Source organism: Clarias gariepinus, chromosome 13, assembly GCF_024256425.1.
Source record: "Clarias gariepinus isolate MV-2021 ecotype Netherlands chromosome 13, CGAR_prim_01v2, whole genome shotgun sequence".
Lineage (NCBI taxonomy): Eukaryota > Metazoa > Chordata > Actinopteri > Siluriformes > Clariidae > Clarias > Clarias gariepinus.
In genome coordinates, this window is record NC_071112.1 from 22,616,719 (window position 1) to 22,633,506 (window position 16,788).

General features: G+C 38.0%; 1 protein-coding gene across 1 annotated transcript in view; it reads left to right on the forward strand.

The window, feature by feature from the left end:
• Positions 1–11,607, forward strand: part of arhgap5 (Rho GTPase activating protein 5) — a 46,528-nt gene extending 34,921 nt beyond the window's left edge. Inside the window, exons 4-7 of the mRNA XM_053509502.1 lie at positions 464–541; positions 2,836–2,967; positions 7,112–7,217; positions 9,637–11,607. Of these exons, the coding sequence (XP_053365477.1) occupies positions 464–541; positions 2,836–2,967; positions 7,112–7,217; positions 9,637–9,976 (656 nt within the window). The 3' untranslated portion in view covers positions 9,977–11,607. The remainder of the gene's footprint in view (positions 1–463; positions 542–2,835; positions 2,968–7,111; positions 7,218–9,636) is intronic.
• The last annotated feature ends 5,181 nt before the right edge of the window (positions 11,608–16,788 follow it).

A 16,788-nucleotide genomic window follows, 5' to 3' on the forward strand; every position in this document is an offset into this window, starting at 1 on the left:
ATGCAAGTTTAAATTAAGTCGCTGGAAAATGTTTGTATCCAGGAAATGGTCCACTGTTACATAAAACAAAGCAAAAGCTCAGCCTTTTAGCACGTGGACAGAAATGGAACAGGCCTGTGACATGATAAATTATGCAACTAACCATATGACCTCCTGTATACCACTGATATGGAGCTAAATTAGGACTCACTATGTAGGGCAGTTTTAAAAAGGAGGTTGGAACAGTCAACATTGTTGTACCTTCAGTAGCACATGGTGCACAAATAGAGAACGAACCTAGCCTTATTTTTCCCCCACATGCATGTTTTCGGGCAGAGCTGTACCTTTTTGCATCAACGCTATTTTAGCATTGTTATAGCAATCACAGTGCTTTAATTGTTTATTTAAATGCTACTTCCTTAATCTTGTATGAGACTTTAATTACTAACAGAAATGTTCATTTGTTTGTTGCATTCTTTTCTAGGGCTCACCTCAGAAGGCTTGTATCGTGTGTGCGGCAACAAGACTGATCAGGACAACATTCAGAAACAGTTTGACCAAGGTACTTAATCAGGAACTGTGCTGGCGGATCATAGCCTGTTTTTTTTCTCACAAATTTGAAACAATTACGTGTGATTGCGGAGAAACACCGTGTCAGTAAAGCCGGTTAATAATTAATCTCTTTTGGATGCCAGTTTCCATCCTCTTTAATTTCTGCGGAAAAATCTTTCCTCTCATCTCTCTTACTGCTCTACAGGCTAATGTATTCACCAGAGAGAAACAAGGCTTTTTACTTATCTAATGGCCTGTTAGTCAAGAGCAGATGAGCGAGACCTCAATAGATAACAAGATGGGAGTAATTATGTTAATGTTTGACAGGGTTAGAGCCCATAAATGTGATGTAGAGCGTTTCAGTTGTTTCCTCCTCACCCGTTTCGTTCCTCACACCTTTTTTTCCCCTTATTTGGTCACTTGCCAGTTCCCTGTACCACTATTGTACAACAGTAACTAACTTAAAGGTAGGATAAAGTCCAATGGGATGTATAAGGTGCCTTATTTTGAACCGCTTTTCTTTCCATATCACAAGGCAGCGTAATACACTCAGAGGAAAACCTGATCATGGTGGAAAGTGCTATCTGCCCTCTTTCACATACAGAAGGATTAGTTGGTGTCAGAGTGATTGACAAGGCCTTCACGGAGAGCACATCTGCTTTTGCTCTATTGATTTTTAGACATAAGAGGCTGTAGCATCATTAGATTTGAACTTGTGGACGCGTAATTGAAAGCTTGAATGCTTTTCTGTTGTGCCTTCATGGAAAGAACATTTAAATTGGGCTGCATTTTGTATAAACATGTAAGTCTTTCGATGATTAGTAGTATAAGACGTGCTTCTTTGGCTTTCTTTCTTATTAGTTAAGTGTTGATTACTTTTCTTTATTTGTTGTTGTTTTTTTTAAACCTTTATCTTGACATACTTGTTAAGCCACATTTTACACTGCATGGTTTTCATGTTAAGTTGCTGTCACACATCATAAGAGAACAATTCTTTGCTCACGGGTGGAGTTAGGAGGATAAAGTATAAAGTCAGCAGGTGTGATGTAAAAGAAACAGGTTCACTGACTTAAAAAAAACATATCCCTACCATAAGCGTGTTAAAGAATTTTTCCATGACCCCATTTTTTCATAAGAAACAAATAGAAAGTAGTCATTTTTCTTAGTCACATTTAATCATACAGTAGATCTACCGTTAGAGCATCGTCATTGTACACTGCCCTGGCAAAAAAAAAAGAAAAGGAAAAAAAAGCTATTTTAGAAGGATAAGGGCCAGATTTATTGGGCTGCATCAAGCAAAGAAAACAACTAAGGAGATTTAAAATTGCTGGAACTGGGTTAAGAAGTCTTCAGCGCTTCAGCTGAACCGCTAACTTTGTGGAAGAAATGTGGTCAGAAACAAACGAATAAAAAAAAATCATGGTTGGAGATCACTTCACCATCGACACTTGGTAAAGTTGCAAGGTAAAAAAAAAATAATAATTGACAGTAAAAGCCAAAGCTACAGTACGTTTAATACATTTACATTTAGGCATTTGGCAGACGCTCTTATCCAGAGCGACTTACAAAAAGTGCTTTAATGTTTACAACTGGGAAGAGGTTTTTTTTTTTTTTTTTGGGGGGGGGGGGGGGGGGGATTAGTCCAAGTACTGGAGAAGTGGACTTTAATAGTGGATGTAAAAATATAAACGTATATAACGTATATATATATATAAAGTGATTTCTGTACACAGACAGTAATCTCACAGGATTTGGGACTAGACAGCTGAGTGGGCATAAGAAAATCACTTGTTAGTGAGACTAATCAAAAAGCTCCAGTTTAAGATTGGACTGTGGAGTGATGCAAAATGGTCATGTGATCCTGGGCATTTAGTGTGCATTGAATGAAATCTTAGTGTGTGCATCCCTATTATTTTTTTTTTTGACCAGACATTAATATATTTTGAAATGGTGAACAGAGTTTATTGCTTAAATGCTATACAAAATGTTGTATTTATCCATGGTTCATATTAAAGCCCAGTCATTGCAGCCTGCCGAACCGTGGACAGTAGGAAGATTACAGTGGACAGTGACAATACAGAGCTATGATCTCACCTCTCGTCCTGCTGAGTTCCTGCCTTTCTGTGTTCACTACATAAAGAGATCAACCTCGACAGCCGTCATTTTGTCCTCGTCACCTTCTGCATTCTATTTTACATAATTAATCGGCACCGCGGCGGCACATCTGACAAAAGATATTATGATGCAGCTTTTACATCATTATCACTTTCCTCGCGCTAACATTTCTGTTGTCTCTCTATATAGACCACAGTGTGGATTTAATGGCCATGGATGTTGCTGTGAACGCTGTAGCCGGGGCACTCAAAGCGTTCTTCGCTGATCTACCAGACCCACTCATTCCCTACAGTCTCCATCCAGAGCTTATAGAAGCAGCTAGTGAGTATATAATTCCTCTCTTGCTCTTTTAGATGTGTCAGAGATCTGAGATTGTTATCACTCTCACAGAGTTCTTTATTTGATTTAGTGAATTCTTTTTTTTTTTTACGCGTTATGGAATGAATCCTAAAGAAACTCTTCCTTGTTTGAGCATGGTTATAAATTGTCCCCTACTTTTTTTTTAGTGCGGTAGAGCTTGATGATATCTAAAAATAACTATAATGATATCCTTTTGTTAAAAAAAAAATGTGATGACTGATTGTATTACCCTACTGTACCTCCCACCCCCATGTGTAATACTGTTTACAGCAAGGTCGCCGTGGTAACCTTTACTACTTATTTCCCCGCCCAGCTCTCCTTTCCATCCAGCACACATTTTAAAGCCTGCGCCAGAACATAAAACTATTTATAATCTTCTTCAATATAAATGGAGCTTAACTATAAATCCCAGACGCCGCACATAAAAAGCACGTCACCCTCACAGATATGATTAGTGGAAATATGCAAACAGACAGGAGAAGAAAAAAAATTTGCTTTGTAGTGTTTTAGGCATTAATGAGTTACAATAATTAAAGGCATTTTACTTTGATTTTAAACAAAATGTCCTCAGTTTTTGTCCTCGGTATGCAACATCAAGCACTAGCTTCACGGTCCAAAAGTTATCTGCGGCATAAGTCACCTTAGGTAAAGTGTAAATATTTGGATCATATCAGCCTATCGTACAAGCCGTTTAAAATAACACTTTGCTAGTACTGTACTTTGCGTCCAAAATAACCAAAGTCATCTGTTGAGGATTAGCTGCGATGACGTTAGACATCGAAGGTATTTGATTACATCGTTCATGCCCCCAGTGCACTATTTGGAACCCAGCCATTTTGTAGAGCCGTCCGACTTCTCACCGGATAAATTACACGAAATGAATCGTGACTATATGATTACTAAGCATGAGGATCACCAGGGGGTCGATTTGATGTGAATTGGGATTCTGTCAGTAGCATGATTCTCTAAATATCCCATTTCATTATGTTTTTACATTTTCAGATTTTGGTGCATTTCTAAACAAGCTGATAAACACAAAAATAATTTTCCCTTGTCATACGGGATGTGTGAACAGCTTAGAACGTGTGGGATTACAATTTTATTTTATTTTTTTAAGTGCAATCTGTTACAGGTAATGTGTGCGTAGTCAGTAATAACTCATGTGGCGTTTTGTCCGCAGTATACTGAACATGACCTATGGACTCGAAGTGTCATAACTGTTTTAACTCATGTTAAAAATGCACAATCACATTCTCATTTATCAGTGCATTGTTTGATGCTTTCTGAATATTAGTTTAAAGAATTAATATGAGACACGTGCAGGGATCATGGCGAATGAGAAAACGTCAGAGACAAGAAAATCAGAGAATACTTAGCGAAGGTACAGTAATAGTCGACAATTCGTGGAATTTTATGCAACTACTTCCAGTGCCATTATTCTTATTATGTGTGTGAGAATAATCACAATGTAAAATTTCTAATCAAATGGTGCAGCCTTACTTGGTGTACACCCTGCTGTTGCAGCACAGAATTAAACCCAGTACTGCTGCCTTTGCATATAAATATAATTACAAGATGTTGTTAATCACTCTGTAAAGACGACAGGCTCACTGGTAGTGTGTCTCTTTTCTTAATTCTGTATTTTTATGGTATCTGTTTATTATGTAACTTATTTTACATAACTTACCTGTTTTAAGTGCATTTTTTTCTGAATTCAAGCTGACATTTCTTTTCTGATGCATTACATTATGTAGTGCATTATACAATATAGTCTGTTCAGTAAATAGTAGGGGTGCAATGGGGTGCAATGAGAATTCATATCATTCAGCACAGGATGGTACTGTAGGTCTGGTGTGCGTTGTGTTCCAGGTAAATGCAATTGAGCTTTAACTCAGCCTGGGAGATTTTCTCCATTAATTTCGTTAATTAAAATGAATGGAAGATGCAGCACATCACTGAGGACTTGTAACCAAAGATTCAGGTATCACGTGATATATATGGAATTTGTGCAGGTTTTAAACGTCTGTTAAACAAGTTGTAAAATTTTAAATGTAATTCAGCTTTGCAGCCCAAGCGCTTAATTCCAGCTCATGGAATTTCCAACTTCAGTGCATTTGTTAGGTTAGCAACATGTGAATAATTAAATGTAGCGCATTCCTCATAACATTATCTCACTTAAAACCCAAGTGCAGCATTTAAACAATATAAAGTAACTTCAAATACAAGAGTTTAACATTTAACTTACATCCAAATCCAAAATCCAAAAACGCAACTTTTTAAACTAAGCGGCACGTATCTCTGTCAGCCATTATTATTATTATTTCTAAAGCAAATAATTTTACTCTTATTACATAAGATGAAAATGTGTAAATGGTTCAGAGTGTGACCCCTGTGGGATTATAAAGAAATGACATCCACCTCAGATGCTAAACTTAACTTGATGGTAACGTAATAAAAGGGTGTTTCTGTTGCGCCACTCTGAAGCTTCTGTGCTCGGTACAGAATAATTTGTATGTTGAGGCTTATCAGCTGATCATCTGTCATGGCTTTGTAAAAATAGGTTTTAAAAAAATCGATTGTGGCGATAAGTGAATCACCAAACCAAAAAAACGCGAATCATATATCATATCAAATCACCAATATTTAATAGATAGTTCTTGTACTTAATCAGTTTGGCGTTGTTTACAAGTTTGTGCAAACAGTTGTTCACAGGTTTGTACAATGTCATAAAAAGCTTTTTTCACTGTATTGAAAGTGTATTGACATATGATTTCCAAACCCAGGCTGAACTGTGATTTTTTTTTTTTTGGTGCACCATTACACCAGTACTAATTAGTAAACTTCACCTGGTTCCTGTAGACTTACTGTAAATACAACTATAAAAGAAAACACACATAGCACTCATATTATCCATCTATGATTGCATAATGACTCATGATCACATGGCCTGTCATGCTGATGTCATGCTGATATCATGCAGCTAGTCATGTGACCAGGATCCAACTAACAATCTAATATGAGACCAGATTCTTATTTTATCTGATTTGACATTTGATGTAATGGCAGTAATGTATAGATTATACTTTAACAGTAAGTGTGATGGATTTTCCTATTAAACGTATAGCAGAGAGCAGTGGTGCTGATGTGTGGAAAGGCAAATATCTGAATGGATTTTATGTAGCTTTTACTGCTATCTGGATTAGATTTAAAATAAAGTGACGAGTTTGAATTGTACCACCACGCCAAGCTGTCGCTCATGGCCCCTTAACCCTTTTTCTCTCTAGCGCAATGAAATCACTTTGACTAAAAGCGTCTCCCACAGGTAAACGCCTCTCTGCTGATGATAAGACGGGCGGCAAGAATCCGTTTTGTACCTCCACCCCCTTGATTTAGCAGGAACGAAAGAAATCTGTGCTGAACTCAACAGGAAATAAATCCTATCATCACTCTATAATCCCATCCAAGGAGGCTGACGATTAGTAATTTAAATGCACATGTATTTTTTTTTTATCCTCGCTGATGCTGTAGGGTTTTTTTTCTTAAGCTTGAGCTATTTCTTTTCCTCCTGATGCTTTCTTTTCCCCCCCAAGCTGTGGTGCTGAATGTAATCTGAAGTCTGGTATGACGTGTTCTTGACAAACTCCGTAGGCACTCAGCAGTCGGCTAATGTCTCTGTTCTGCATTGCTTCTCCTTTTCTTTGCGTCTCTCTCTCTCTCTCTCGTTCTCGTCTCGTTCTCTTTCTCTTTCGTTCTTGCCTCTGTGCCTCGGTTTACCTCCTTACCGCTTGAGCTGCTGCCAGATTTCCACTCATCCTCCCTTACTCAGACAGCCATTGTGCAGTATTTCTCTGAGCAAACATTTTTACTCGGTGACGTCAGCATCAGACTCGCAGATGTGTTGCGACTAGTCTCACACCCTGTCTCAGCGGCACCGTTAGCAGGAAGACAGCTGATCGAGACACTGTTTAACACCAAAACCGATATCAGAGTGGATATTTTTGGACACAGTTTCTTAAATTGCTTTACAAACATTATAAAAATGAGTGATTAACTATTTCAAGGCCATCATGAATCTGATTTACGTAATGTGCTTCCATGTTTGCAGAAATAATGGACCATATTGAACGACTGCAAGTGCTGAAGGACATTGTGAGGAAATTTCCATCTGTGAATTATGAAGTTTTCAAATTTGTGATCACTCACCTCAACAGGTAAAAACTTCTGTTCTTCAGGTTGGTTGTTGGGCTCAGTTTTACTATCCTTATGAGGACCCTCCATTAACACACTTTTATTAACTTTAATCTGTGGGAAAAAAAAGGAAAAAAAAGTCAGATATATCTGTCCTTGTGCATGCAAGTGTCTCCACCAAGATATAAAAGCATGCATACACACATACTCTTTACGTATTAACTCTGCTGTAACTTAAATAGCCTTTAATATACAATAAAATGGTCACCTGCGATAACTGTTAATTCTTTTTTTCAATTAATATTTTTTAAATTCCTCTAATAATGTACTGAGCATTTATATTGCGACACCAGCGCCTAGCATGGCTACATGGTAAAAGCAGAGACTTGTATAATTAAAACTTATGAAAAAGGAGACTTATAATATATAACCGAAGGCTTTTCTTTTTTTCCCCCAAGAAATACTTTTATGTGTACCCTGAGCTTGGGCTTTTTAATTACATTTTGTATAGCGAGGAAAGCTCGGACTGGTAGACCTTTTGAACACAGCTTTTCATGCTTTTGCTTTTACCTGACAAGCTCTTTGGTAGTCATTCTTTTCTTTGTCATAGCAGTGTTAAAGGTTTTTTATGGCTGTTTAAATCTTCCAGACCTGCTAAAAAGCCAATTTAATTTGCTCTGATCATGGATCAGGTTGATGTTTCATCATTAATTAGTTTTGAATTTCAGTACTTCAGTGTAGAGGACTACTGAATCAAATGTACTAAAGTTGCAAAGGCATTATATAAACCATATATAAACTATATATAAACCATATATATATAGGAGAGCGAGAGAAAGTATATCTGTGGACCACCACATCGAATGTGAAATTAAACACTCAAGATGTAAGCGAAGTAAAGCTTTCAGCTTTAATTCAAGGGGGTTGACAAAAGTGTGACATTAACCATTCAGGAATTAGAGCCATTCCAGAAATAATGGAACAAACTACCATAAATACAAACATAAGGAATATTAAAAACTTGGATGAAAATGACCAAATGCAGAGTTTACTCCCTGAAGATGTTTTACCAGGCCTTTACTGCAGCCGCCTTTAGCTAAGTCTTCTTTGCGGGTCTTTCTGACTTCAGTTTTGTATATTCTATTTCAAATATACCATTTCTTTGACTTGGGTAGCTTTCACAGTATGTTTTGGGTCGTTATCCATCTGCCACATGTCCTATCGGTTTGCCCTTATTTGGTTGATTTTTATCAGCAGTCAAGTCATCAATAAACACTATTCAACTGGTTTCACTGGGAGTCAATGCACATTATACCATAACATTGCTTTGGATCATTAGCGGTTGTATTGGCCACTTCCAATTTTTTTCCCCCTCTATTTTTCTGATGTTTCCACAACTGGCCATGCTTGTCAGCCACTTGGTCCGTTATTTGTGCCACCAAAAATTGAGTTATGTGTATGAAAATGGCAGTAATCCCTGAATGGTTAATGTCACACTTTTGTCAAACCCCTTGAATTAAAGCTCAAAGTCATGACTTCAAATTTCAAAATTCATGGCCCAACCCCAGATTGTAACTGTTTTTGTAGTGATGGGTCATCATTTTATGTGCTTCTCTTCTTACCTTGATGCACCAATCAGAATAGTGTCAATCCGACCTGACCTTTTCCCATTTCTCCAAGTCCAATCTTTATGCTCCCTTTTTTCTCATTAATCTCACTAACAAGTGGTTTTCTTATGGCCACACAGCTGTTTAGTCCCAATCCTGAGTTCTCATCACACGGTGTGCATGGAAATGATTTTACTCACATTACTAAATAAACCTATGGGTTTTTTTTTTTTACTGTTGATTTTTACTATGCATCTTCACCAATTGTTTTAGTGATCTTCCTTCATGAATTTTTTTCCTGTCACCTGTTGACAGTTTCTGGTTATTATAATACTGTGTTAAAGAGTTTTTAACCCAGTTACAGCAGTTTTAATGTCCTTCAAATCTCTTTTCATTGCCCCTTCTGAAATGGCGACTTTTTTGCCCACCCACACTACCCTGTGGATTAGCCAGGAGTCAGACGCTTGATCTTGTGAATGCTTTCTGTTGCGGCACTTTCGTAGCTCTATTTTTAATGAGAAAAGTAAAATTCAGCTGAAAATTGCAAATTGTTTAAATTTATAATAAAACATTATTATAAAATATTTTTTTTTCTTTAGAAAGCACCATAAGTTTAATAGATTTTGTAATATGAATAGAAAATGTTGAATGCAGTTAAAATGAAAGGCTAAACTTTTAAATGCATATGAATAATAAACATTTTATATTAGTATTTAATTGCTTAAATTACCCGGTAATGATTATCATTGAGCCTTATATGCAATACAGGTTGCTTATGTATGCAAGGTAATATTTTCATGTTTGCTAAGGTAACCGTGTCACTCCTTTCTCTTAGGGTGAGCCAGCAGAGTAAGACAACGCTGATGACGGCGGACAATCTGTCCATCTGCTTCTGGCCGACGCTTATGAGGCCCGACTTTGAAAACAAGGACACGCTGTCCACAACCAAACTCAACCAGTCGGTCATCGAGAGCTTCATCCAGCAGTGCAACTACTTCTTCTATGGCGGTGAAATAATCGAGCCTTCCGGCGCCACTGGAACGTCACCTCCACACGCCGCGCACATGGGACACGCTGGGCACGGCATGGTGGAGTCCCTGCTGGCTCTACAGCTCCCTCCTCCACTGCAGCCACAGCAGATTCAACACCCGCTGCCCCCCGAACCCCTCATTTAAGTCACCTTTATAAAATGCGAAAGGGAAAATAACTAAAGCAAAATTCATTTTTGTATCGAGGTGATGAATTCACATCACATGTCACAGATATGCATTTTCTTAAAAACAAAAAACATACACACAACAAATCAAAAACAAATTAATTTACATTTCTGTGACTGGAAAGAAGAAAAAGGAAAAAGCCTGATGATTTGTTCAGGAAATGCGGCGAACTGGTCTGGCCAGACAAGCATGACTGCAAATATAAGGAAGATATATTTATACTACAAGATTTTTTTTTTCGTAGGACAATTGAACCATTCTGTGTACACTACATGCACAATCTATTTTAATGGCTTTATCTTGTGTCATTTTTTTTGTCTTGTTTTTTTTTTTCCTTTTCTTTTCTCTGAAAAGACTTCTTTTTATAGAAATATGTTACTTAAAAAAAAAAAAGAAAAGTAACATGGTGATGGAGTCCTGAGCCCATTGGACTGTTTTGAGAATTGCAAAAACACCTAAAAACACACACACAAACACAAAATACGCAGCCTGGGATGGACACCAGCAGTAAAAATCACGCTCCTCACCTTAGGAAAACCACCGAAGGGAAAAACTCCACTGGAACTCTTTGGCACATCTGAGAAAAGCAGGTGTTAGGCTGTTGCCTCGTTCCTCGCTCCTCCTTCAGTCCTTTTTAGACCTTTTTGTTGGCTTTCATGTTTTTTTTATTTTTTTGTTTTGTTCGTTGGTTTTTGTTCCGTCTCGAAGTCTTGTTTTTGCACACCAACATGCATTGATGTTCTTTAACTAAATTTGCATGTCATTTCCCACTTGTAATAACTGAAAGAAAAAAAGACGTACAAACTTAACTGTTTTTTATGCAAGATTTTTTTTTTTTTACACAATCTTATTTGAGGGAACATGGGGTAAAACAGGGGTAAAATTATATCTGCTTATTTTATCTTGCCATAGGTTAATTTTTAATATCTTTTTGTTTCTTAATCATTTCTCTAAATAGAGAAAAATATCTATATATATGAATATAAATATAGAAAATCTATCTATCTATATATATATATATAAATAGACTATATAAGTATATATATCAGCACAATTTGCTGATAAATCATGGGGTACTGGAGCTCTGTATAATCTTGTAAAACTTATAACCAGATTTCTTTGTGTTTTGCTGTACTAAAAATTGGACTTAGATTAAGCGATTGTACTTAATATTCCCGATCTAAAAAGATTTTTTGTTTTTCCTTTCTTTCCTTTTTTTTTTTTGTAGATGGTACTGAATTTCGTTCCGCTGTAACAAGATGCTGCTTAGAAAGTTTAGTCTTCATGTGGAAACTAGCTCGACACAGGCATGGGTAGATTTGAGGGGTTGATATGCGGTCAGAGAAATAGTCAAATAGTTTCTTTCAGAAACTTCGTAAGAAGACAATTTATATCTCAGTCAAATCAACATAACAGGAAAAGGGCTCAAAAGGTTTGGGGGAAGCGCACTGCTGCTAGGATCCCATTTGTGTAGTTAGAAAAAGCAACATTTGTTCATAAAACCTGCCTCATACAAACCTGTTGTACAAACTGAAAACAAAAAATAACATCATTGCTATGTATTATAGTAAATAAATGATTTTGACAAATCAAGTCTTTGATTTTACGTCTTTGTGTTAGAACACCATCTTTGACTGTTAGATTTTAATCACCCGATCTCCTTGTGACCTTTGTAACCGATCTTTACAACAGCAGTGAGTGGAAAAGCATCTCAGTAAACAATGTGAAAAAAAATTTACCATCTGAAATCTGAATCCTCACTAACGTTGCTCTGATGTTACTATGGATACGGATTCACCATACTGTACCTGGGTGATTGAGCGGTGTTTCTCAATCTTTAATCGTTCTCTTTAGGTGCCAAATGAGTGGCTGATTGGATAATTGCTTCAATGAGCAGCACAAATGTCCAGGTGGTCCAAGATGAAATTGCATAAGTATTCACCCCCATCTTTTTTATTTGTTTATTATTTTTTTTCTTGTGTGTGTAAATACTGCATTCCTAAAGAGCCCCCTAGTGGCTGGCTCAGGGATCCGTATTTCCAGGAAGTTTAATTTGAAATGCATTTTAAAAGCAGTTCTTGGAAATACTGTATCTAGGTACGTCCTGAAGAAGTACATGGATTGCACATGAACTGCAGGCACCTGTAACATCCCTGTTGCTGATGTAGCTTCAGCCCTTTACATCTTGTGATGATTAAGTTTTCTTTAAGCGATGCAGTCGAGCAGGTTCTACAGCAAAGCATTCTTTTGTCCTTTAATCCTCTGACACACACACAAAAAAAAACAAGAAGATTTAAGCACATTTTTATCCATTTATTTATTGATCTAACTCTAAACAAGGGAGTTTTTTCCTTGCTCGTCAGGGACTATCTGACCATTTTAATTTATACACATTCCATACAAACTTAAATAATTCTTTTGATTGTGTAAACTGCATTGCGACAATGACAATTGTTAAAAGCGCTATACAAATAACATTTTATTGAATTGTGGTTGGAGACCTCTTGTGACCAACTATGAGGCCTCCTTGAAATTGACCTTATAGTGCCTACCTTAATGTGTTTTGATTTTTCAATCCTACACCTGGAAATTATTTTCATCATACAAATGTGCTTTCCACAGCGAACCTCCCTTAATACTTGTGGCTTGACATCAGTAGAAACTAGAGGCATGGCTTATTCGACTGACGATCTGTATTTATACATAAGTATACATGCATACATGCTTATGTATGCAAGAAAAAAAAAGAGGGTTGTGTCGAAATTTGGATTGAGTAGAGCTTGAACAGACAATGATGTGCAACCATTAACACTCTGGAATAATAGTCAGGTCAGCAGCCAGAACACTCACAGCAGTTGTTTTTAATATAATGGATTGGGAGATCATGTGTGGGTTTTTTCTGGAACGGCTATACAAATCAATGCTGTTACTCCTTACTTAATTCAAACTTGTGTGCTTGAACTTGGTCAAATGGTGAAGGTTAAGACTCAGGGCATAAAAAGATAAGAGGCGGATGACATGGTGGCTTAGTGGTTAGCACTGTCGCCCAACACCTCCAGGGTCCGGGTTCGATTCCGCCGCAGGGCCTGTGTGCATGGGATTATCGTCTTCTCCCCGTGAGTTTCTTGCAGGTACTCCGGTTTCCTCCCACAGTCCAAAGACATGTAGATTAGTGCAAATTGCCTAGAGTATGTGAATGAGCATGTGTATGCACCCTCCCATGGATTGGCACCCCATCCAGGGTGTACCCTGCCTCGTGCCCCAAGTCTCCTGGGATAGGATCATATCCCTCTGCAACGCTGTAAACAGGACCTGTATGGTCTAGACCATGAGTAAGTGAGCAAAACATAACATTTTAACTTTCGTCCATGACAACATCTTCCAACAGCAGGCTGAGAATGTTTCGGTCTGACACACAAGAAAAGCAGAGCTCTATATCTATCCCAAGCGACTCCTGTGACTAAAGAAAACACCTGCAGGAGTATGAGTCGAGGATGAATCAGCGAGCTCAACTCCACCATCAAATGAGTGATTTTTTTTTCCTCAGGTATTTGAGTAACACTCACATATGCAAGAAACACCCCAGCTTGCCCCAGAGAAGATTGAAAGATTTCTACTAACGAAACTTTCCCTCTGCCCTTCACATCAGCTATCTTACTCAGATAAACTATAGAGCTGAATGTATGTGGACACCCGTACATCTGGGTCTTGCCACAAAGGTGAATGGACGCACACTTGCATATAACATAGGATTGTAATTTTCTTTCAGAGGAACTAAGGAGCCCAAACATGTTTCAGCTTGATGTTCCTGAGCACAAAGTGAACTCCATGAAGACCCGGGTTGCCCAGTTTGGTGCAGAAAAACTCAAGTAGATCTCAGCTGTTTTCCCGAATGCTACCTGTGGCCCAGGCACCTTTGCCCGACATCAGTGAATAAAATCCACACGGAAAAATAGAGAGCATACACAGTTTTGGTTGGGGTTCGATTCCCCCCTCGAGTCCATGTGCCTGGAGTTTGCGTGTTCTCCCCGTGCTTAATGGGTTTCCTCTGGGTACCCCGGTTTCCTCCCACTGTACAAACACATGCATGCAAACAGGCGTCGAGCTAGGAAGGCAACCCCTTAGTGACTGGCATAGTACCAAAGGATATACACTATATTGCATATGAACTTGGGTAACATCCAACTCTTACACCATAGGGTTTAATATGATGTCGGCCCACTTTCTCCTGCCCGACAAAAGCACCAGTCAGTAATTGTACCGGTGAGCCGGAGACTTCACGCAATTAAGCAAACATCCAATTTTATTACTTATTTGTGGAAATTTCTTTCAATGAGCCACTTACATCAACATTTGCATAAATAAAACAGGATTTTTGTCATGCAAATGACACCATAGTGATCAGTCCAGACTTTGCTGTGTACATACAAATACAGCAAGAGCACCTGCATAATGATTCTTGATTCTTATCTTTTTATTTTGGTAACTTTTATTTGGTACTCTGGCTGTAGAATTTATTTCAATCAACTCTAGAAGACAAGACATTCAATCATTTTTCAACATAATCTAGCTTTTCCTTACACTTTGTCCATCTGTCAGCAAGATTTAGTATTCCCTCATAAAGATAAAAATAAAAGGTTTTAAGCTGCAACCTACGAATGCACTGCTGTTTTTGCTTCTTTATCAGAAGTGAATCTTCGCTAGGGCTGCTTTCAGGGGACCAAACAGATAAAAGTCCAATAGAGCAAGATCAGGACTATAGGGAGGATGCTTTAAATAGCTCTTCAATAAGTATGGCTCTAGTGGACACTGTTAATTGTAGAACCTTTTTCCTGATAATGTTCCAATACCGGCGCCCGAGAATCAAACCATAAATTTAGGTAGACTTTTGAACTTTTCCATGGTCGGCGATCGGGGATGTTTCCATTCCATAATCCGCCGTTTACTCTCAAGGCTATATAAATACACACTATATTGCCAAAAGTATTCGCTCGTCTGCCTTCACATGCTTATGAACTTGAGTAACATCCAATTCTTCATCCATAGGGTTTATTACGATATTAACTTACTCTTTGCAGCTATTACAGCTTCCACTCTTCTGCGAAGGCTTTCCACAAGGTTTAGGAGTGTGTTTATGGGAATTTTGGACCATTCTTCCAGAAGTATATTTGTGAGTTCAGATACTGATAATGGATGAGAAGGTCTGGCTCACAATCTCTGCTCTAATTCATCCCAAAGGTGTTGTTTTGGGTTGAGGGCCGCCCAGTCAAGTACTTCCACACTAAACTTGTTCATCCATGTTTTTATGGTTCTTGCTTTGTGCACTGGTATGCAAACTGTTCCCACAACGTTGGGAGCATGAAATTATCTAAAATGTCTTGGTATGCAGAAGCATTAAGAGTTCATTTTACTAGAAGAAAGGGGCTGAGCCCAACTCCTGGAAAACAACCCTACACCAGTTCGAACCTGACTGTGGAAGAACTTGACTGGCCTGCACTTCTCTTCATTCACAATTAAAGTCCCATTTCAAGTTTCACTTCCTCATGCTCAGCTAGCACATTGTCTGCTTCAGCTCACACATCTTGCCCTTTCTCAGTTGTCTTTTCCATGTTACCATTCTGGCACAAAACATTGGTTTTCCTTTTGGGATTTATCATCTGCTTGTGTAATCTGTCTCTGAGAAAACATGTCTTCCACATTTTTGATTAGCCCATCCACAATTAATGCTGTTACTCCTCAAAGTTTGTTTGACTGCAGAGGAAATACATAAATCTAAATGTTGTTGTTTGTCTTTCTGCTGCTCCCATGGAGGGATTGTCAAACTTGGCAAAGGTTTTACGCCATATGCCCAGCATCATGGAGACCAACGAACACACCACATAGCTCAGAGTTGTTAAAGGGGTTAGGTTATAAAAAATATAACTAGGGATGCACCGAATGTTCGGCAACCGAAATTATTCGGAATAAGTAAAAAGGCCGAATATATTTTGCCGAACAATGTAACGTTTTTAATGACGCGATCAAATAGTAACCCGCGTAGAGTGAGAGGTGCGCGCTTTATGCAGCAAACATGTAGCAGCGTTTGCAGACACTGTTCTGCTGAATTGTCCAGAGGGGGTGCATCTGCAAAAACGTACAGCACTTCAAGTTTAATTTATCACTTAAAATCAAGACACCCCGAACATCATGCAGAGTACGAGAAAGACACGGCGGCGGCTACGGCAACAGCAGCAGCGAATCCACATTTTTTGCACTATTTAATGCACATTTGTTGTTCTAGACATACAGAGTTACATTCTGTCAGCAGTCAGTTATAGCTCTAACATAGGCTATTCAGGAAGGGGGCTTTAAAGATAGCCAAAAAATTATTTTAGATATTTTTTTATTTTACTAATTTATTTATTTTAAGTTGTATTGTGCTTTGTTTGTATAATATCTGCTGGGATGTTAAAAAAAATGTTCAGTGTTAAATAAATATTTTGAAATTGTATTTTTGTTATTTGATTAATTTTTCTGAAAAGCAACACAAAATAGTAAAAAGCTAATTTTTACTATTTAATAAATAATTAATATAAATTGGCAAAATAAATGGGAAAAAATGCGAAAAACCGCGTTCGGTATTCGGCCTTCGGCCAAGCATTTCATTATTATTCGGCTTCGGCCAAGAATTTCATTTCGGTGCATCATGGCACAACTGCAAAGCTACCAAGACAAGGTCGTCCTCCTAAAGTGACAGCCCGGTCAAGGAGAGCATTCATCAGAGAAACAGC